Source organism: Salvelinus alpinus, chromosome 7, assembly GCF_045679555.1.
Source record: "Salvelinus alpinus chromosome 7, SLU_Salpinus.1, whole genome shotgun sequence".
NCBI lineage: Eukaryota > Metazoa > Chordata > Actinopteri > Salmoniformes > Salmonidae > Salvelinus > Salvelinus alpinus.
The window spans coordinates 21,857,786-21,881,718 of NC_092092.1; the positions used below are offsets into that span (position 1 = coordinate 21,857,786).

General features: G+C 44.9%; 1 protein-coding gene across 1 annotated transcript in view; it reads left to right on the forward strand.

The window, feature by feature from the left end:
* Positions 1-23,933, forward strand: part of lrpprc (leucine-rich pentatricopeptide repeat containing) — a 72,084-nt gene that overhangs the window by 16,264 nt on the left and 31,887 nt on the right. Inside the window, exons 15-24 of the mRNA XM_071409406.1 lie at positions 4,701-4,728; positions 5,102-5,159; positions 7,356-7,462; positions 7,690-7,767; positions 7,870-7,929; positions 8,014-8,127; positions 8,368-8,498; positions 8,934-9,019; positions 16,957-17,164; positions 23,268-23,392. Coding sequence (XP_071265507.1) covers positions 4,701-4,728; positions 5,102-5,159; positions 7,356-7,462; positions 7,690-7,767; positions 7,870-7,929; positions 8,014-8,127; positions 8,368-8,498; positions 8,934-9,019; positions 16,957-17,164; positions 23,268-23,392 — 995 coding nt within the window. The remainder of the gene's footprint in view (positions 1-4,700; positions 4,729-5,101; positions 5,160-7,355; positions 7,463-7,689; positions 7,768-7,869; positions 7,930-8,013; positions 8,128-8,367; positions 8,499-8,933; positions 9,020-16,956; positions 17,165-23,267; positions 23,393-23,933) is intronic.

Consider the following 23,933-nt stretch of genomic DNA (forward strand, 5'->3'; position numbering starts at 1 on the left):
ATCATCACCTCCTCAGGAGGAAGATTGACAAGTTTCTAGATGAATGTCATGTGAATGATTTCGACTACATCTGCACTCGTTTCTCACTGGTCTCTGGACGATGTTCCTGGTAGACTGGCTGTCTGTTATAGATTCAGCTGTGAGCCTCGTGGTGTTGTCGTTGGCAGGCGGCCTGTTATGCCCATAATTGGGGTTGACGCCAAAGAAGAGCGGGGTGTCACTGGGTAGGGTGTGCTGTGTCAGAGCCATGTCACTACACTCCACAACCTGCTTGTGTCAGAGCAAGGTCAAGGGATAATTTAATCATTAAAGACCCCCGCTCCTCCTCCACCCTCTTCTCGTCTCTGTGCCTCTCTTAAACCAGCTGACAACGCCACATACGCACGGCTGTGTCATCATAATTTAGGAATCGTTTTGTGTGGGTGCGTGTGTCTGACATGGTTTTCGGGTGACTATTCATCTAAATATTGTGTAGGGTGCCTCTTTTCTTCCCTTCAGTCAAGTTCCTCTCTTCCTCAGATGATTTGTCAAGGCAAAGTGGCAGTCCTCTTCTCTGTCCTGTGTGTGTGTGTGTGTGTGTGTGTATATATATATATATCTCTATCCCTGTTGCATTGTTTTCAGTGATCATGTATCTCTGTTAGAGCATTCAGAATTGATAGTTTGCTCCTTCAGAAGGCCCAGGCTCTTGTCATCCCTGTCTGTTTACTAGTGATTTGCCATGTGACATTAACAGAGTTGTCATGTTCCATTGGGACTCATATGTCAGTAATCTGTCATATTGTTCTTATAGAAGCTTGCTGTATGTCTCTGTGCTGATTCCTGTGTATGTACAATACCAGTCAAAAGTTTGGACACCTACTCATTCAAGGGTTTTTCTTTATTTTTACTATTTTCTACTTTGTAGAATAATAGTGAAGACGTCAACTATAGAATAACACATATGGAATCACGTAGTAACCAAAAAAGTGCAAAAAACAAAACATTTGAGATTCTTCAAAGTAGCCACCCTTTGCCTTGATGACAGCTTTGCACACTTGGCATTCTCTCAACCAGCTTCATGAGTCTTGAAGGAGTTCCCACATATGCTCAGCACTTGCTGGATGCTTTTCCTTCACTCTGCGGTCGAACTTACCCCAAACCATCTCAATTGGGTTGAGGTCGAGTGATTGTGGGGGCCAGGTCCTCTGATGCAGCACTCCATCACTCTCCTTGGTCAAATAGCCCTTACCTGGCCTGGAGGTGTGTTGGGTCATTGAAAAACAGATGATAGTCCCACTAAGCTCAAACCAGATGGGATGGCATATCACTGCAGAATGCTGTGTTAGCCATGCTGGTTAAGTGTGCCTTGAATTCTAAATATATCACTGACAGTTGACACCAGCAAAGCACCATCACACCACCTCCATGCTTCACGGTGGGAACCACACATACAGAGATCATCCTTTCAGAACAAAGCAACACATGACAGCACAACATGGTAGCAGCACAAAACATGGTACAAACATTATTGGGCACAGACAACAGCACAAAGTGCAAGAAGGTAGAGACAACAATACATCACACAAAGCAGCCACAACTGTCAGTCAGAGTGACCATGATTGAGTCTTTGAATGAAGAGATTGATATTAAACTGTCCAGTTTGAGTGTTTGTTGCAGCTCGTTCCAGTCGCTAGCTGCAGCAAACTGAAAAGAAGAGCGACCCAGGGATGTGTATGCTTTGGACTTTTAGCAGAACGGGTGTTGTATGTGGAGGATGAGGGCTGCAGTAGATATCTCAGATGGGGGGGGGGGTGTGAGGCCTAATAGGGTTTTATAAATAAGCATCAACCAGTGGGTCTTGCGACGGGAATACAGAGATGACCAGTTTACGGGGGAGTATAGAGTGCAGTGATGTGTCCTATAAGAAGCATTGGTGGAAAATCTGATGACTGAATGGTAAAGAACATCTAGCCGCTAGAGAGCACCCTTACCTGCTGATCTATAAATTATGTCTCCGTAATCTAGCATGGGTAGGATGGTCATCTGAATCAGGGTTAGTTTGGCAGCTGGGGTGAAAGTGGAACGATTACGATAGTGGAAACCAAGTCTAGGTTTATCTTTAGCCTGCAGCTTTGATATGTGCTGAGAGAAGGACAGTGCACCGTCTAGCCGTATTCCCAAGTACTTGTATGAGGTGACTACCTCCTGCTCTAAACCCTCAGAGGTAGTAATCACACCAGTGTGGGAGAGGAGCATTATTCTTACCAAACCACATTACCTTTGTTTTGGAGGTGTTCAGAACAAGGGTAAGGGTAGAGAAAGCTTGTTGGACACTAGGAAAGCTTTGTTGTTGAGCATTTAACACAAAATCCGGGGAGGAGCCAGCTGAGTTTAAGACTGTCATCTGCATATAAATGGATGAGAGAGCTTCCTACTGCCTGAGCTATGTTGTTGATGTGAATTGAGAAGAGCGTGGTTCCTAGGTTTGAGCCTTGGGCTACTCCCTTGGTGACAGGCAGTGGCTGAGACAGCAGATTTTCTGACTTAATACACTACACTCTTTGAGAGACGTAGTTAGCAAATCAGGCCAAAGACCCTCAGAGACACCAATACTCCTTAGCCAGCCCACAAGAATGGAATGGTCTACCATATCAAAAGCTTTGGCCAAGTCAATAAAAACAGCAGCACAATATTGCTTAGAATCGAGGGCAATGATGATGTCATTGAGGACCGTTAAGGTTGCAGTGACACATCCATAACCTGAGTGGATATCAGATTGCATACCCGAGAGAATGCTATAGACATCAAGAAAGCCAGTCAGTTAATTTATTTTCAAGTTTTTCCAAAACTTTTTTGATAAACAGGGCGAAATAGACATATAACAGTTTGGATCAGCTTGATCTCCCCCTTTAAGTAAAGGACGAGCTGTGGCTGCCTTCCAAGCAATGGGAACCTCCCCAGAAAGGAGAGACGGGCTTGGCGGTGTATCACATCCGGCCGTGATTGGGAGTCCCTTAGGGCGGCGCACAATTGGCCCAGCGTCGTCCGGGGTAGGCCGTCATTGTAAATAAGATATTTTTCTTAACTGACTTGCCTAGTTAAATAAATAAATAAATAACTTTTTTAAGAAGAAAGGGTCTAAACCATCTGACCCAGATGTTTTTTTGGTGTAAAGTTTAAGGAGCTCCTTTAGCACCTCGGACTCAGTGACTGCCTGCAGGGGGAAACTTTATAGCGGGGCAGGGGGAAAAGAGGGAGAAGCATCGGGGATAGTCGCATTAGAAGGGGTGGGAGATGAAGAAATGTTGGATGGGCAGGGAGGCATGGCTGAGTCAAATTTGAATCCTGACTTAATGAAGTGGTGATTTAAAGAGCTCAGCCATGTGCTTCTTGTCAATAACAACCACATCATCAACATTAAGGGACATGGGCAGCTGTGAGGAGGAGGGTTTATTTTCTATGTCTTTAACCGTTCTCCAGAACTTCTTGGGGTTAGACCCACAGAGAGAGAACTGCTCCTTAAAGTAACTAACTTTGGCCTTCCGGATAGCCTGAGTGCACTTATTTCTCATTTGCCTAAACGAGAGCCAGTCAGCCTGAGTATGAGTGTGCCGAGCCTTTCGCCAAATGCAATTCTAGAGGTGTAGTAACTCCACAAGATCACGGTCGAACAAGGGGCTGAACCTGTTTTTAATTCTCATTTTCTTGATGGGTGTGTGTTTGTTAACAATATCATTGAAAATATCGAAAATAAAGGTCCAAGCGTCTTCGACAGAAGGGATCAAGCTGATTCTATACCAATTTACAGAGGCCAGGTCATGAACGAAGGCTTGCTCATTAAAGTTTTTTAGCAAGTGTCTATGACAAATCAGGACAGGTCTTTTCACTGAGCAGCCATTACGAACACAGGCTGTAAAACAGTGATCACTAAGGTCATTACAGAAAACACCAGACTGATACCTATCAGGATTATTTGTGAGGATAACATCGAGGAGAGTAGCCTTTTCTGGGCATTTGAAGATGACTACATTCATGTCTTAAAGTAATGATGAACTATCGTTCCTCTTTGCTTTTTTGAGCTGTTCTTGCCATAAAATCGACTTGGTCTTTTACCAAATAGGACTATCCTTCTCTATACCAACCCTACCTTGTCACAACACAACTGATTTGCTCAAACGCATTAATAAGGAAAGAAATTCCACAAATGTACTTTTAAGAAGGCACACCTGTTAATTGAAATGCATTCCAGGTGACTACCTCATGAAGCTGGTTGAGAGAATGCCAAGAGTGTGCAAAGCTGTCAAGGCAAAGGGTGGCTACTTTGAAGAATCTCAAATATAAAATATATTTTCATTAGGTTAATGAACACGTTTTTGGATACTACATGATTCCATGTGTTATTTCATAGTTGTGATGTCTTCACTATTATTCTACAATGTAGAAAATAGTAAAAATAAAGAAAAACCCATGAATGAGTAGGTGTCCAAACTTTTGACTAGTACTGTATGTGGCTGCGCTTACACAGGCAACCTAATTCTCATAATTTCTTTCTCCACAAATTGGTCTTTGACCAATCACATCAGATATATGTTTTGAGAACTAGGTAAAGAAAATTCAGAATTGGGCTGCCTCTGTCAGCCAAAGTATCCTGATTCTGTGTGCTTATTTCTGTCGGTGTCCTTGTATCCTGATGTCTTGTCCTCTGCTGCCCCCTACAGGTCTGACGATCTGGAGAGCATGGCCAAGGTAAGACAATGCACAGCACTGCTGCTTGGTTTCAGCTCTGTTCATAATCGGCTGGGAGAAACATTCAGGGGTTTATTGAAGCAGGTGGAAGGTTCAGAATGTTGCAGGTAGAAATGTATGACATATATAAAATCTTGATTGCAATTTGGATGACCTCTAGACTATTACCCAGTTTTATAGATATTTATTTCTGCAATGTTTTTTTTCTAACCGTTCCCCTGTTGATTGTATTGATGCATTTTAAAAGGCAACAATATGACTGCTATATAATTCTGGGGCATGAGTTTTCACTATTCAGGTGTGATGCTGTGCGATTTGTATGTAGGTGTGTCTTTGTATGAGATGCATCTCTTAAGGTTGTGTTTGTTTTCAGATCACTGAGCTGCTGTACAAAGATGATCGTTTTTCTCAGGGAGCTACAGGATCTGCTGGTAAGATCATTTGTGAATGGATGAAAATCTGGCCATAAGAACACTATCTATTTTTTATTTTTTTTAACGTTGGACTCATTTAGCATACTCTAATCCGGTAGTGAGCGCATACATTTTCATACTTTATTTGTGCTGGTGCCCCATAACTCTGGCGTTGCAAGTTCCATTCTCTACCAACTGAGCCACACGGGACAGTCAAGTATTTGTGTGCATGTCTGTACAGTGCCTTCAGAATGTATTCACACCCCTTGACCTTTTCCACATTTTGTTAGAAATTGGGATTTAATTGTTTTTCAACGATCTACACAATTCTGTCAGTGGAAGAAAATGTTAAATTTTTTTTTTAAAGATTCATGAAAAATTAAAACACTATCTTTATTAGATATTCAACCCCCTGAGTCAATACATGTTAGAATCACCTTTTTACAGCGGTGAATCTTTTTGGGTCAGTCTCTGCAAGCTTTGCACACCTGAATTGTACAATATTTGCCCATTTTTATTCTAGCTTTGTCAAGTTGGTTGTTGTTCATTGCTAGACATTTTCAAGTCTTGACATAGATTCTCATCCCAATTTAAGTCAAAACTGTAACTAGGCCACTCAGGAACATTCAATGTCATCTTGGTAAGCAACTCCAGTGTAGATTTGTCCTTGTGTTTTTTTTAATTTATTGTCCTGCTGAAAGGTAAATTTGTCTCCCAGTGTCTGTTGGAAAGCAGACTGAACCAGGTTTTCCTCTAGGAGTTTCGCTGTGCGTATCTCAATTACTTTTTTTTTTAACTAGTCCTTGCCGATGACGAGAATATCCATTACATGATGCAGCCACCACCATGATTGAACATATGAAGTGTAGTACTCAGTGATGTGTTGGATTTGCCCCAAACATCATGCTTTGTATTTAGGACAAAAAGTACATTTCTTTGAAGTTTCTTTTTGTTTGCATTATTACTTTAGTGCCTTAATGCAAACAGGATGCATGTTTTTGAATTTTTTTTATTCTGTACATACTTCCTTTTCACTGTCATTTTAGGTTAGTATTGTGGACTAACTTCAATGTTGTTCCATCCTCTCTCAGCCATTAAAATCACTATATGCCTCATGGTGAAAATCCTGAGTGGTTTCCTTCCTCAGGTGTCCTTCCTAACTCAGTTGCCGGTTACTTTGTAGTGACTGGGTGTATTGATGCACCATCTACCAATAGGTGCGCTTCTTTGACATTTGAAAACCTCCCTTGTGGTTGAATCTTTGCTTGAAATTCACTATTCGACTGAGGAACCTTACATATAATTGAATGTGTGGGGTAGAGATGGAGTACTCATAAAAAAATAATGTCAACCACTATTATTGCACACAGTGAGTACATGCAACTTATTATGTGACTTGTTAAGCACATGTTTACTCCTGAATCTATTTAGGCTTGCCATAACAAAGGCGTTGAAGGTTATTGACTAAAGACATTTCTGCTTTAAATTTTTCATTAATTTGTAAACATTTCTTAAACAAAATTCCACTTTGACATTTGTGGATTATTGTGTGTAGATCAGTGGCACATCTCAATTGAATCCTTTTTCAAATGCAGGTTATAACAAACAAAAGGTGGTGGGTGCTCAAGGGGTATTAATACTTTCTGAGGCCACTGTGTCTGTCTCTGCGTTCACTGCGTATATATCTGCAGTCTCCGTTGCAGGAGTCTGCCGATGCGCTCACTCTGCGTTATGAAGACTGTTTGCACGTTCATGTCCTGCCCTAGATATAGGGTGGGTGTGAGACCTGGCCAGAGGGACAGCCTGTCTGTCAGGGGAAATGGGCCCAGGCTGCTGACACAGTGCTGAACAAACAGCCTGCGTCTCAGTCTAGTTTGTCAGGAATGTGTGTCTTTCAGTGTGTGTGGCGCGGCTGTGTCTCTCCGTGTCTGTGTGTGTGGTCTGACCGGGCTGCAGTGCTGGTGGGAGAGATGGAGACAGTTATCCGTGTCACTTCCCGTTGTGTCCTCCGCACGGCCGCCCCAGAGTGCGAGGCTGTCACCCACTGCCACCCGCCCGACACGCATTACTGTTCGCTTCACTCAAAGAATACCGTCAGCACTACTCTCTCTCTCACACACACACACAGCCATTATCCTGGGACCACGTTCTATGTCCTTGTATCCATCTGTGTGTGTGCAAGTATAACATCACTCCTCTCTTCCATCTCTACAGAGGCTGTGTCCTACTTTCTCTATAACCTGATGGACAGCATGACTGAGGCAGAGGTGCAGGCTCAGGAGGACAAGCTCAGGCAGTACTTCAACCAGCTGAAGAGCATGGTACACACACACAGATATTTGACTCATCCCATTCATAAATACAACCCCTCTGACAGGCTTACACACATTGATCTCAGATTAAGAGTTGTCTATGCGGATAATGAGATTCAGATTACCCATGTCCCAAATCTCAAATTTCAGATTAGCAATCTGCCCCCTCCTAAAATGGACAACCCAAGGTGAAAGATAATTTATTTTAATCCTGTTCTCCCGTGTTTGACCTGCAGGGTATCATCATCCCAGGGAACATCTACAGAGGGATCAGAAACCTGCTAGACTCCTATCACGTGCCTGAGCTCATCAAGGTATCTGTCCTAAATCACTGACTCACAGCTGCTGTATGTGAAGGTATTCTTAATGATGCAGTTTTGGTTTCTTTCTTACGTGGTTCTTTTGGTTTCTTTTAGGATGTCATCGCCCTGGTGGACAGCCAAGAACCTCTGAACTTCTCAGACAACAGAATCGTTGTGAGTGTATTCATTGGGTTTTAGAGATATAGGTGATGGTCATTTAGGGAGAGTGTGTGTAATGTTTTCCTGTCTACCTTTCAGAGTCTGGATGGCAAGGTTTTGGTGCTGGAGAGCAGGCTGGCTGAGCTGAAGGCTGACAGTAAACCAGTAGGAGCTACCCTGAAACAACTCATCCTCACTCTGTGTGCCGAGGAGGTACAGTCTCAGCACACATGCCCTCTCTCTTTCGGGTAATGCTTGTTAAGCTTAAACCTGGTTCAGTTCCAGAGTGATAGTCTGCTGCTCGACAGTAAGAGACAATTAAATGAGGGTTGTTAATGTCCTACTGGGCCGGCTGACTATTGCGGCTCTGCAGTTGTGAGCTATGAGTCCAGCCTTAGGATTAAGCATTTGAGATGAAGGTTGATTTTTAAAGACGTCTTGTCTTTCTGACAGAAACTGGACAGGGCTCTGGAGCTGAAAAAACAACACGAGGCAGACATGGTTGCCGGGAGCTACGCCACCCTCATCCACCTCTGCTGTCGCCATGACAATGTGGAAGAGGCGCTGAACTTGAAAAGAGAGCTGTAAGTGGATTGGGAAACACACACACATTCCCCTATACTCGGTCCAGCTAAGCATTAAAGTTGAACATGAGCTGGATTAGGAGAGACGTTAATGCACTGCAGTGCAGTGGACAGGGGTGTTCTGATGAATCCGGTGCGTACGTACCCCCATCTCTTCTCCTCGCCCCACACCCTGCATCTGTAACCTTTCAGAAACAGAAAGGCCTCGGTGCTGCACTCACCTTCAGCTCCAATCTCTGTCTCCCTTTCCCATGCACTGCTTCATCAGAGGGGGAGGGGGGGGTAGAGGAATCTGAATTGTAGGGAGATGGGAGTTGCAATTGTGACATGAACTGCATCAGCCACGTTCGAGATCTTTCACACACCAATTGTTTTATTTTATTTTTTTACATTTTTCTAATCTTTGGTCTAACTCTCTCAACCCCCCATGTCTAGGAGCCGTAAGGATTCCTCTGTGTCTCTGGATTCCAGCAAGTACGTGGCTCTAGTCAAGGTCCTGACCAAGCAGGGCAGACTGGAAGGTGAGTGGGCGTTAGACACTGTCAGGGCAACATAGTCGAGGGAAGTTGCTTTCTGTTAGTTGCTGAGAAACCTTGCCTGAAAAGTCACCATGCTTAAGACCTGAAGACTTCCGTTAGCTCCCCGAGCTAATACTTTGGCTTTAGCTCAGCAGGCTAACACCAGACTTGTTCCCGGTCAGTCATATTTTAGGGATAAATGTGTGGTTTGGTTAAGCCTGTACATCTACAGTTGAAGTCAGAAGTTTACATACACCTTAGCCAAATACATTTAAACTCAGTTTTGAACAATTCCTGACATTTAATCCTAGTAAAAATTCCCTGTTTTATGTCAGTTAGGATCACCACTTTATTTTAAGAATGTGAAATGTCAGAATAATAGTAGAGGGATTTATTTCAGCTTTTATTTCTTTCATCACATTCCCAGTGGGTCAGAAGTTTACATGCAACCAAATACTAATTGAGTGTATTGCCTTTAAATTGTTTAACTTGGGTCAAACGTTTCGGGTAGCCTTCAACAAGCTTCCCACGATAAGTTGGGTGAATTTTGGCCCATTCCTCCTGACAGAGCTGGTGTAACTGAGTCAGGTTTGTAGGCCTCCTTGCTATCATATGCTTTTTCAGTTCTACCCACACATTTTCTATGGGATTGAGGTCAGGGCTTTGTGATGGCCACTCCAATACCTTGACTTTGTTGTCCTTAAGCCATTTTGCCACAACTTTGGAGGTATGCTTGGGGTCATTGTCCATTTGGAAGACCCATTAGCGACCAAGCTTTAATTTCCTGACTGATGTCTTGAGATGTTGCTTCAATATATCCACATAATTTTCCTCCCTCATGATGCCATCTATTTTGTGAAGTGCACCAGTCCTTCCTGCAGCAAAGCACCCCCACAACATGATGCTGCCACCCCCGTGCTTCACGGTTGGGATGGTGTTCTTCGGCTTGCAAGCCTCCCCCTTTTTCTTCCAAACATAACGATGGTCATTATGGCCAAACAGTTTTATTTTTGTTTCATTAGACCAGAGGACATTTCTCCAAAAAGTACGATCTTTGTCCTCGTGTGCTTTTGCAAACCGTAGTCAGTTTTTTTTATGCCGGTTTTGGAGCAGTGGCTTCTTCCTTGCTGAGCGGCCTTTCAGGTTATGTTGATATAGGACTCGTTTTACTGTTGATATAGATACTTTTGTACCTGTTTCCTCCAGCATCTTCACAAGGTCCTTTGCTGTTGTTCTGGGATTGATTTGCACTTTTCTCACCAAAGTACGTTCATCTCTGAGACAGAACGCATCTCCTTCCTGAGCGTTATGACGGCTGCGTGGTCCCATGGTGTTTATACTTGCGTACTATTGTTGGTACGGATGAACGTGGTACCTTCAGGCGTTTGGAAATTGCTCCCAAGGATGAACCAGACTTGTGGAGGTCTACAATGTTTTTTCTGAGGTCTTGGCTGATTTCTTTTGATTTTCCCATGATGTCAAGCAAAGAGGCACTGAGTTTGAAGGTAGGCCTTGAAATACATCCACAGGTACACGTACACTTAGGTTGGAGTCATTCAAACTCGTTTTTCAACCACTCCACAAATTTCTTGTTAACAAACTATAGTTTTGCTTGATTAGTTTTGCTTGATTTTTCCAAGAATTGTTTACAGACAGATTATTTCACTGTATCACAATTCCAGTGGGTCAGAAGTTTACATACACCAAAATTCCAGAAAATGATGTCATGGCTTTAGAAGCTTCTGATAGGCTAATTGACATCATTTTCTGGAATTTTGAAAAACGAGTTTTAATGACTCCAATCTAAGTGTACGTAAACTTCTGACTTCAACTGTATATATATCTTTACAAGATGCCTATATCCATAAGCCATATGAAAGAACAGCAAAGTTCAACTCCTGAGTGAAGGAAGTGTTTGATGCAGTTAAATGTCTGCTGAAGGAGTAATTATTTTCTCAGAGAGCAGGCTGTATGCATGTGGCGAGGAGCAGGCAGCAGCCGCCTTTTTCTCACTCTCAGGACGCCCACATTAACCAGCCATTATCTGAATGCCACGGTGGGTTTCTGCCTGCCCATGTAAGACCCAATTACAATAAAAGTGTTTCTTCTTTGCTTTGTGCACACAGTGACAGCGTAAATGTGTGCCCCGTCTCTCTCACGCTACCTCTCTCTCTTTCCTTCAAGATGCGTGTCACTCTCACCCCCCCCCCCCCCCCCCCCCTTCTGTCCGCCTTGTCTCCCCCCGTCACAGAGAGAGAGCGAGAGAAAATTACAGGACTCGCGCTACTTTAACAGAATTACAGAAATCCGTCCTGATACTAATGGCATATCATGTCCGGGAAAGTGCTTGAACATTTCACACACACAAATTTGCATGTGAATTCAAGCAGAGGTGCTGTGAAGGGAGGGGGGGGGGGGGGTTAGCTGGCCATTAGCCCCAGTGAGTGCGGCGGCGGCTTGTCATCCACATTAGCACACCTCGCTGCCCCGGTCTACCGGGCCGCGCTACAGACAGCCAGGCCCTCACTGAAGATCATGACTTGTGGCAGGACCGCTCACTGGCTCCCCGCTTTTAATGGCTTTGTTGTTTTCCTTACTTCCTTCCTTTACCTCCACCTTCACCTCTCCACCTTTCCCTTCATCCCCCTGCATAGGGATAGCTAAAGCCTCTGTGGGGTCCACCGGTAAACACAGCCCTGGGTGTGCAGGGGCCTAGTGGAACGCAAGGCAGGGAAATTAGAGGGATTAATGGCCTGTGTGATATTTGTTTACCTGGCCGTGGCAGTATGTGGCTGGATGAGTTTCAGATCCCTGGCTGGCTGGCTTGGCTGATATACATACCACTCCGTCTGCTTGGACAACCTAGCCTCCATTTGGTCATGTTAGCGCCGAGCCACTGGTCGTGGTGATTAGTGGTGCCGTCAGGAAGGAGAGAAGAAGAGATGAGCTGTCTCTCCTCTGATGGATGCTCATTCCCTCGCAGGCTAGCTAACATGTTCCTTCCCCCAGTACGACTCTGCTGGTGTGTGTAACATGCTGATGGGCAGTCGGGGAGCGGGTAACTTTTTTTCCCCCCTAACCCCCCCCACACTCTCGTTAACTTGGGTTCAATCCAAATGTCAGATTTCCCCCACCAAAAATTCTGAGATTTCCATCCTTAACTACAACATTTCCCGCCAAGATAGAACTGCCAAAGGGGGCAGAGTCGCAATCTACTGCAGAGATAGCCTGCAGAGTTCTGTCATGCTATCCAGGTCTGTGCCCAAACAGTTCAAGGTTCTACTTTTTTTAAATCCACCTTTCCAGAAATAAGTCTCACTGTTGCCGCTTGTTATAGACCCCCCTCAGCCCCCAGCTGTGCCCTGGACACCATATGTGAATTGATTGCCCCCCTTCAATCTTCAGAATTTGTACTGTTAGGTGACCTAAACTGGGATATGCTTAACTCCCCGGCCGTTCTACAATCTAAGCTAGATGCCCTCAATCTCACACAAATTATCAAGGAACCGACCTGGTACAACCCTAAATCCGTAAACACGGGCACCCTCATAGATATTATCCTGACCAACCTGCCCTCTAAATACACCTCTGCTGTCTTCAACCAGGATCTCAGAGATCACTGCCTCATTGCCTGCGTCTGTAATGGGTCAGCCGTCAAACGACCACCCCTCATCACTGTGAATTGCTCCCAAAAACACTTCAGCGAGCAGGCCTTTTCTAATCGACCTGGCCCGGGTATCCTGGAAGGATATTGACCACATCCCATCAGTAGAGGATGCTTGGTTATTCTTTAAAAGTGCTTTCCTCACCATCTCTTAAATAAGCATGCCTCATTCAAAAAATGTAGAACTAAGAACAGATATAGCCCTTGGTTCATTCCAGACTTGACTGCCCTTGACCAGCACAAAAACATCCTGTGGCGTACTGCATTAGCATCGAATAGCCCCTGCGATATGCAACTTTTAAGGGAAGTTAGGAACCAATATACACAGTCAGTTAGGAAAGCAAAGGCTAGCTTTTTCAAACAGAAATTTGCATCCTGTAGCACAAATTCGAAAACGTTTTGTGACACTGTAAAGTCCATGGAGAATAAGAGTACCTCCTCCCAGCTGCCCACTGCACTGAGGCTAGGAAACACTGTCACCACCGATAAATCCATGACAATCGAGAATTTCAATTAGCATTTTTCTACGGCTGGCCATGCTTTCCACCTGGCTACCCCTACCCCGGCCAACAGCTCTGCACCCCCTGCAGCAACTTGCCCAAGTCCCTCCCCCGCTTCTCCTTCACCCAAATCCAGGTAGCTGATGTTCTGAAAGAGCTGCAAAATCTGGACCCATACAAATCAGCTGGGCTAGACAATCTGGAACCTCTTTCTAAAATGATCCGCTGCAATTGTTGCAACCCCTATTACTAGCCTATTCAACCTCTCTTTCGTATCATCTGAGATACCTAAAGATTGGAAAGCTGCTGCGGGTCATCCCCCTCTTCAAAGGGGGAGACACTCTTTCTAAAGTCTTAGAAAGCCAAGTTAACAAACAGATCACCGACCATTTCGAATCCCACCGTACCTTCTCCGCTATGCAATCTGGTTTCCGAGCTGGTCATGGGTGCACCTCAGCCACGCTCAAGGTACTAAACGATATCATAACCGCCATCGATTAAAAGACAGTACTGTGCAGCAGTCTTCATCGACCTGGCCAAGGCTTTCGACTCTGTCAATCACCGCATTCTTATCGGCAGACTCAATAGCCTTGGTTTCTCAAATGACTGCCTCGTCTAGTTCACCAACTACTTCTCTGATAGAGTTCAGTGTCTCAAATAGGAGGGCCTGTTGTCCGGACCTCTGGCAGTCTCTATGGGGTTGCCGCAAGGTTCAATTCTCGGGCCGACTCTTTTCTCTGTATATATAAATTATGTCGCTCTTGCTGCTGGTGATTTTCTGATCCACCTCTACGCAGACGACACCATTCTGTATACTTCTGGCCCATCTTTGGACACTGTGTGTTAACAAACCTCCAGACGAGCTTCAATGCCATACAACTCTCCTTCCGTGGCCTCCAATTGCTCTTAAATGCAAGTAAAACTAAATGCATGCTCTTCAACCGATCGCTGCCCACACCTGCCCGCCCGACTAGCATCACTACTCTGGACGGTTCTGACTTAGAATATGTGGACAACTACAAATACCTAGGTGTCTGGTTAGACTGAACTCTCCTTCCAGACTCACATTAAGCATCTCCAATCCAAAATTAAATCTAGAATCGTCTTCCTATTTCGCAACAAAGCCTCCTTCACTCATGCTGAGTGATACCCTCATACATACCCTTGTAAAACTGACTATCCTACCGATCCTTGACTTTGACTTCCAACACTCTACTCCGCAAATTGGATGTAGTCTATCAGTGCCATCTGTTTTGTCACCAAAGCTCCATATACTACCCACCACTGCGTCCTGTATGCTCTCGTTGGCTGGCCCTCGCTTCATATTCGTCGCCAAACCCACTGGCTCCAGGTCATCTATAAGTCTTTGCTAGGTAAAGCCCCACCTTATCTCAGCTCACTGGTCACCGTAGCAACACCCACCCGTAGCACGCACTCCAGCAGGTATATTTCACTGGTCATCCCCAAAGCCAACTCCTCCTTTGGCTGCCTTTCCTTCCATTTCTCTGCAGCCAATGACTGGAATGATTTGCAAAAATCGCTGGAGTCTTATCTCCCTCACTAACTTTAAGCATCAGCTGTCAGAGCAGCTTACCGATCACTGCACCTGTACAGAGCCCATCTGTAAATAGCCCACCCAACTACCTCATCCCCATATTATTTATTTTTGCTCTTTTGCACCCCAGTATCTCTACTTGCACATCATCTGCACATCTATCGCTCCAGTGTTAATGCTGAATGGAATGATTTTGCCACTGTGGCCTATTTATTGCCTTATCTCTCTCATCTTACTACATTGGAACACTGTATATAGATTTTTCTTTTGTGTTATTGACTGTACGTTAGTTTATTCCATGTATAACTCTGTTGTTTTTGTCGCTTTGCTTTATCTTGGCCAGGTCGCAGTTGTAAATGAGAACTTGTTCTCAACTGTCCTACCTGGTTAAATAAAGGTGAAATAAAATGTAAAAAAATATCCCTGGCCCAGTGAGTTCATACCTACAGCTAAGGAATTCAACTCTAGCCTCTTAGTCCAGTTCTCAAGAGCTGCAGTGTTTGCTGGTGTCCTACCCCTTGATACTTGGTACTTGATTTATCAATCGATTTCATAGAACCACACAGCTGGTTTTCCATGTTTTCTTCGTCAGTTGTCTGCAGGTTTTCATCCAATACCATTCAATCACAATGAGGCCGTGGCCTGCAGGCAGAAAACCCAACCATTCTGGGGAACAGCAGCCAAGGCTTTCTTTGTCATTTGTCAAGGCTTTGATTCCTCTCCACAGTATCATCCTATAGAGAAATATATTCAGAGATCCAGTGAAGGGGATGTCCACAGGTACATGTAGGGTCACCCCAACCCCAGAGGGACATGGCCCAACTGGGCCCTGTTCAGATCCATATCCACCCCATCCTGACGCCCCGGGGAGAGAACAGAATGAGCCCCAGACACAAAACAAAAGCTGCCTCTTAGAAACCCAGTGTGACCCACATGAACCCCCACCCCTCTTCCCCTTTCCAATTTCCCTTTTTGCTTCATTAAATCTGTGACAGTCACAGACCTTGCTTCATTTGCATAACAACACGTGAAAATGAGGGGGGAGGGAGAGATTGAGAGGCAGACTGGAATTTGGATGCCAAAGCACACACCAGTGTGTGTGTGTGCTGTCGTGTCACTGGAGTGTTCATCCCTGAGAGAACACTCTGGTTGAAGAGGTATAATAGCTAGCCAGAGAACTAGACTGCCAGAACTGGAGGGATGGTGGGATCCAACTGCACTCACCTGTAGTGGTCAACACAGGGTCCTTTCTATTCTGGCTGTTATTGAGTCTGCTAGCCACAGCACTCACACTGTGAGTAGCAATTGGGGTTTGAGTCCAAATGAGGCCAGAACTCACATATGCGTGGTAGTTGAGGGCCAAAGCCAATAATAGTTAGTTTGTGTGTTTACATGGGGTGGGTACTGGCGAGCTAGATGTTTTCTTTCTCTGACCAGGCTGTGATGATTAGTATCACCGGTGTAAACAGACCCTATCGGTATCAGCCCATTAGCACGCCTCTAAACACAGTGTAAACACATCTTAATTGTCTGGCCCTGCCACAGAGCAGCTGACTGCTGCCGGGGGAGAGAGATGAGAAGAGGAGAGTGTTCACTCCGCATGGCCCAGTCAGCCAGATGGGTGCCCGGCCTGCTGAAAAGCCTCCATTATTACCTCTGTAGGACCCGGGGCCAGGGCACGCCGGGCACTCGCCGCACACCTATAATTTAGCCCCATCGCTTTCGGCACAGGGACGGGAAAAAGCGGCCCGGTAATTGTAGTCTCGTTTAGAAATGCAAGTAGCAATTAGCAGGAAATTGGCATTATACGGGCCGATTTGCATTCCTGCTGGGTGTAAAATGCTGTTTTAATAGCGGTTTGTTTTCCCCACATGAAATTATCTAAGGGGCCTTTTATCACCTTCTCCCCATCTCGCTCTCATTCTCTCTCTCACATTGTCTCCTCCTTCCCTCCCTCTTTCATTTGGAGTCTTCCCATCAAGTGGGATTGGGCGCTGACTACTTATTTTAACCACCCCATTGTAGTTCCTGGCCCCCTAAGTCTCTCTAGGACAAGGCAGTTAAGCCACAAGTAACTGACTATAATACTAGCTGACATTTATTGAGTAATTGTGTCAGATGTTGGCATTTGCTTGTAGTTTTATCAACATGCATTTGGCCAGCTCCCATGTTGACTTTATCTCCCCCCCCCCCACTCTCCATCTCTCCCCCAAAATCACAGAGGCGGTGGACATGCTGAAGGAAATGAAGGAGAAGGAGGTGGTTGTGAGGGACACCACAGTTACCCTGCTCTTCCACGTCCTCAATGCTGCGGCCATGAAGGGGGACGTGGCAGCTGTCCGCAGGCTCCAAGACACCATCTTCACCCTTGGCCTGGCCACGCCCACCGCCAACCTCTGCTCCCCGCTGGTCTCAGCCCACCTGGAGACGTGAGTAGTACTCCCTCCTCCTGTCCTAACAGCTGTCAGGTACTCCTATAGGACTTGTGGGCTAGACTCGTGTCCAGACTGCATACTAGCATCAGACCTGTGTTCAAATACATTTATTTAATTATTTCTTATTTAAATATTAACTTATAGCGTATTTTCAAATAATGTGGCCATTTTTAAATTTTGTCCTTAAAACTTAAATTAATAACCCGGGCGTTTATTTGTTTAAATCACTGAATACAACAGGCGCTTATTAGAGACAGGCTTCTATTTGAGCCAGGTGTCTTTTTCCATAATGCACACAGCTTTGGCTCATTTGCATAGTTAATTGTTTTTTTTCAGTTTTCACTTCCAGCATTTTTTATGAATTTCTTCATTTCATGCAATGTGTTATTATTCGTTTTTGTCTTAGTATGCCTCCATAAAAAAAAATATATATATATATATACTGTACCAGTCAAAAGTTTGGACACCAACTCATTCAAGGGTTTTTCTTTATTTGTACTATTTTCTACATTGTAGAATAATAGTGAAGACATCAAAACTATGAAATAACACATGGAATCATGTAATGACCAAAAAAGTGTTAAAATATAATTTGATTTATATTTGAGATTCTTCAAAGTAGCCACCCTTTGCCTTGATGACAGCTTTGCACACTCTTGGCATTCTCTCAACTAGCTTCACCTGGAATTATTTTCCAACAGTCTTGAAGGAGTTCCCGCATATGCTGAGCACTTGTTGTCTGCTTTTCCTTCACTCTGCACTCAACTCATCCCAAACCATCTCAATTGGGTTGAGGTCGTGTGATTTGTGGAGGCCAGGTCATCTGATGCAGCACTCCATCATTCTCCTTCTTGGTCAAATAGCCCTTACACAGCCTGGAGGTGTGTTGGGTCATTGTCCTGTTGAAAAACAAATGATAGTCCCACTAAGCGCAAACCAGGTGGGATAGTGTATTGCTGCAGAATGCTGTGTTAGCAATGCTGGTTAAGTGTGCCTTCAATTCTAAACAAATCACTGAAAGTGTCACCAGCAAAGCACCATCACACCTCCATGCTTCACGGTGGGAACCACACATGCGGAGATCATCCGTTCACCTACTCTGTGTTTCACAAAGACACGGTGGTTGGAACACAAAAATCTCAAATTTGGACTCATCAGACCAAAGGACAGATTTCCACCGGTCTAATGTCCATTGCTCGTGTTTCTTGGCCCAAGCAAGTCTCTTCTTCTTCTAATTGGTGTCCTTTAGTAGTGGTTTCTTTGCAGCAATTCGACCATGAAGGCCTGATTCACGCAGTCTCCTCTGAACAGTTGATGTTGTTGACATGTGTCTCTTGAACTCTGAAGCACTTATTTGGACTGCAATCTGAAGTGCAGTAAACTCTAATGAACTTATCCTCTGCAGCAGAGGTAACTCTGGGTCTTCCTTTCCTGTGGCGGTTCTCATGAGAGCCAGTTTCATCATAGTTCTTGATGGTTTTTGCGACTGCACTGACCTTTATGTCTAAAAGTAATGATGGACTGTCATTTCTCTTTGCTTATTTGAGCTGTTCTTGCCATAATATGTACTTGGTCTTTTACCAAATATGGCTATATTCTGTATACCAACCCTACCTTGTCACAACACAACTGATTGGCTCAAACGCATTAAGAAGGAAAGAAATTACACACATGTACTTTTAACAAGGCACACCTGTTAATTGAAGTGCATTCCAGATGACTACATCATGAAGCTGGTTGAGAGAATGCCAAGATTGTGCAAAGCTGTCATCAAGGCAAAGGGTGGCTACTTTGAAGAATCTCAAATATAAAATATATTTTGATTTGTTTAACTTTTTGGGTTACGACATGATTCCATATGTGTTATTTCATAGTTTTGATGTCTTCACTATTATTCTTCAATGTAGAGTAGGTTGAATGAGTAGGTGTTCTAACTTTTGACTGCTACTGTATATTATTATTCTCCACTTTGACGGTCCATTTTTGTCAGTTCTTACTTTTGTGAATAGATGGCGATTTGCCAATTTTCTAGGTGTCTGTACTCTGAAGTGACTGTTTGAACTTGCCAGTTAGCTAGCAGTTCTCCGCAGTTAGCAGCCACTGGCTAGTAGTTCTTACTGCCGATTTTTAAATATTGATAATAGCAATTTTTTCGAGTCATTACTGAATTATTTAATGTAACAATTCATTTAGACCCTGTGTTTTATTTGAAACAGCCGTTTATTTGCTGATATGTGTGCTGTTGCCAGGCACAGAGACAAGCGGCTATTTGAGACTGTTTATTTGAAGTTTTATGGTATTTGAAAATATTTTAAATACTCCTAGGACCTGGGTTCAAATGCATGGGAGTATTTATTTGTATTTGGGTATATCTCAATATTTTACCTTGAAGTAGTATTTGAACCCAGGTTTGACTAGCATACCACTAGAATCACTGCCTGGTATGGCAACTGCTCGGCCTCCAACCGCAAGGCACTACAGAGGGTAGTGCGTACGGCCCAATACATCACTGGGACCAAGCTTCCTGCCATCCAGGACCTCGACACCAGGCAGTGTCAGAGAAAGGCCCTAAAAATTGTCATAGACCCCAGCCACCCCAGTCATAGACTGTTCTCTCTGCTACCGCATAGCAAGCGGTACCGGAGCGCCAAGTCTAGGACCAAAAGGCTTCTCGACAGCTTTTACCCCCAAGCCATAAGACTCCTGAACAGGTAATCAAATGGCTACCCAGACTATTTGCATTGTGTGTGTGTGTGTGTCCCATAGTAATCCTTCATTCTAAGTTTGCGAGGTTTTGTGTGTGTGTGTATATGTTTGGGGATCGGGCCAGCTGCTGTACCCCTAACAACCCTAGCCTCCCCCTCCTGACCCCTATTTACATAACTCTGAATCACGCTCCGCTTCTCTGAGATGGCTATCGATGCCTTCTCGCTAAAAATGTAATATGCAAATCAGTCCGGGGGAAAAACCTGTGTTTCTGGGAGCCGCGGCCCCATGGCCCCTCCCCTCAGCCCCTGTTCAGGTCTATTTGTGAGAACCGCTTTTAAGTAGATCAGCTCATTTGCATGTTAATTATGTACAGAGCACTAATTGCTGGATTTGCCACAGCCATGCGGCGCACTGTTCGAAACAACCCCCCTTCGCCCCCACCTCACACACACACACACACACCCTTTTCCCCTAACATGCTCTGGGAGAGGGTGTACCAAGGGTGTACCTTTACACACATGGACGTTTGACACATACAACAGTGTGGTGCAAGCGCCCCCCTGGGGCTGTTTGTTTGCTGTCAGTCAGTGCTCAACACAAACACACCGTGGAGGTTCATGCCTTAATTGCTGCCTGCTCTGAGATTAGCTTGGTAATTTCCCCAGGTTCATTAGCAGCAGTGAAAACAAGGGATCTCTCTTCTCCCTGCACAGAGCAGAGCCACGTTCACCGCTGAATGACTGGGGTTCACTGGGCTCACAATACAAAACCCAGGGCGAGGAATGCTTTATAGAGGGATTTCTAGACCTGTAAAGGTCTCTCTGTGGCGTAGTATAGCCTAGACCTCTTCTTGGCACAAAGACAAAGTTTAGAGACGTAAGTTAAGGATTTTTGTCTTATTTATTGCCATCCCCAGAGTAAGGTTTCCCGTTCTCTTCACGTCTCTGCCCTTTATCTTTTCCACATCTATCGCTTTCCCCTTTCTTCTCCATATTTATCCCTTCCCATCTCCTCCACTATTCATCCCTCCTTTTCGGTCTCCATCTCATCCCCTCCTCTTTCTCTTCTCTCTGTTGGTGCCGTCAGTCAGGGAGGCGTTGGCGGCGGAGGACAAAGCGCTACGTGTCATTCTGGCGACGCTGTCTCATCACAGTGTCAGCAGTAATGACTTAATGAACACTTCTCCCCCAGATTAACGCTGACAGCCCGTCAGCCTAGCCAGTTAGCCGCCGAGCACCGCTCCAACACACTGGCTCTCTCTCTCTGAGAGACGCTAACCGCTAGCTAACTGCCTTACTGGATCCATATCCTTGATTAGCACCCCTGCAATGCTAATGAGCCTAACAATGGGAGGTGGGAGAGACAAGTCTTGGAGAGGAGTGGGGGGGGGGGGTATTACAGTTGGAGATGAGACGGAGGAGAGCTGTCAGGCGGCTGCGGCCTGAGATGGAGAACTGGATTCACTCCTAGTGTGTGTGCGTGAGCGAGAGAGTGGGTGAGGGACAAATTGGGAGTGGAGTATGTAAGTGCAGCTGTACAACAGAAATGGGGAACCGAGACAGACTAGCCATTAAGTTGGACTTGACCACAGATTAATCAATATGTCTGTCACTGTGTGTACAGAGTATACTGTATGTTGTGGCTTAGCAGCCGTGTACTAATGTAACTCATAACAGCAGGCTAGAGGTGTCACGATCAAACACCACACCCCCACACACACACACACTCTCCCCTACACACACCCTCTTCTGATCAGCCCTCCCTCCCTTCCTTCCAGGGGACAGTGGTGTGATAACGTGAATGCCAATCTCTGTGGAACAAAAGAGTGGGACGGAGGAGAGGAAGGAGGGAAGGAGAGGCGTGCAAAGAAATAATGAAAGGATGGAAAGAAGTGATCTTTCTTGTCTAATCCTTCAGGTTCTGTGCGTAAAGCACTCGCTGCCACCATCTTTTTTCAGGACTTAATTGGCTGGAAAGTGCTTGACATGCAAAGTTGGTGACATTAACGGGGGAACGTGTTTGAGTAAATCGGAGCGCAAGTGACAGCTAAATTGTACCTAGGGAAATTATGAAGCCTTCAACATGGTTAATTCTCTTTTTGGTTGGAGATGGGAGGAGAGGGCGCTGTAATTGCGATGCTGGTCGGGAGTTTCTAAAGCCGTTTTTTCCTGTAAGAAGGGGTTTGAGGTATTTGGGTGGGCGGAATGGAGGTGTCGTCGAATGGAGGGAGGGTGGTGTAAATGTCTGATCGACCGTCTTGGAATTAAATGATTCTGTAGAATTTTACAGAATACCTTTGAAACGAGGTAACACTGACTGAGTGTATGTATGGCTGTAACTTAACTCCAGTTTGAGGATTCATATCCACACGCCTGGCAGGTAGATCACAGGTCACTATATTCCTGTCCAGTAAAAGTTTCTCCCTCACTTTTTTTTGGAATAAATTACACATTCTCTCCCTCTCTCTGCTGCTCTCTCATTCTCTGGAGAGTGCCTGTTCAATCAGGAAGCGAGTGGTTGAATTGCCTCTTGACTCCTGCTTGATGAATAATGTTGTCGCTCTTCATTTCAATTAAAACCGATTGCCTGAGCCCAGTTTGTTCCAAGCTCAATCACATCCTGTGTTTTGCCCGTACCCACCTCCCCCTCTCCATTCTGCCCATACCAAGGTCAGACTTTTTTGGGGTGGGAGGCACATTTCCTTGTCCGGCGGCTGTATAATCTTCAAGAGTAGAAAACACTACAGAAATTATACCTGTTACTCACTCCCTCCCCTCTCTCTGGCTCGCTATCCCACCCCACCTGACCCCTCCCAACAGTGCCCTATCCGCTGTGACCTCTGTGTGATTGGCATGGTAATTACCCAATCAACAGATTGATGGCGGCACAGTCACAATAGAAGGGATTGGAGTGGTGTTTTTCTGTCTTCTCCGTCAGCCCTCTGTCAGCCCCACTCCCAGGCTCTTTGTTCAGGGGGAGGAGCGGGAGGAGGGTGGAGATGGCACGGGGAGCGCTCTAATTTTGTTGCCATATTCCTCTAAATTGCGCAGCTGGGGGTGAGGTGAGGGGGGTGAGGGATGCTGAAAGCGTTGGAGAACAGGAGAGAAGGCTAAAGATCACAAAAGAGGTTGTTTCCCGTCTATTCATCCATTCACCCTGGAAAAGCCCAATGTTTTGAATCATTTGTTCTACCAGAGAGATTTGTCAAAGGAACGTGGCCAATTGCCTCATCTCCTGGTTGACCTGTCAGGGCTGAAAAGGGCTCCATTGTTGTGAGGTCAGTCATTTGTGACGGAGGTCAAAGGCCTGGAATAGTCTTGTTTTCGCTCAGCCATATAGATTTGATTTTAAATGAATGTTCTCTTTCTCTCTCTGTGTGTCTCACCAGTAAGGACCTTGGCGGGGCTCTGGAGGCAGCTATGGAGTGTCAGAAGCAGTATGGACAACTCCCACGTATACACGACGTCATCTGTGGCCTGGTGGAGAGGGGAGACACGGAGCTCCTACAGAAAGGTGAATGCCACCACCACAAATCAAATTTCTTGATCACATGCGCCAAATACAACTGGTGTAGACGTTACAGTGAAATGCTTGCTTACGTACCTTTCCCAACGAGTCAGTTTAAAAATAATAATACTAAATGAAATAGTAACTAACACGAGGAATACACTAGAATGGAGCTATATACAGGAGTACTAGATCATTGGTGCAGGAGTACGAGGTATTTGAGGTAGATGTGTAGATGAAGGCAGGGTAAAATGACTAGGCATCAAGATGGATAATACGAGTAAAATAAAGACCAGAGTAGCAGCAGCAAATGATGCGTTTGTGAATGTGTGAGGGTTTTGTGTAGTTTGTGTGTGTATATGTGTCTAGTGAATGTGTACATATTTGTATTTATTATGGATCCCCACTTCCTGGGGTCCAGCAAAATTAAGGCAGTTATACAATTTTAAAAACATTACAATACATTCATAACAGTTTTCACAACACACAAAGTGTGTGTCCTCAGGCCCATACTCCACTACCACATATCTACAATGCAAAATCCATG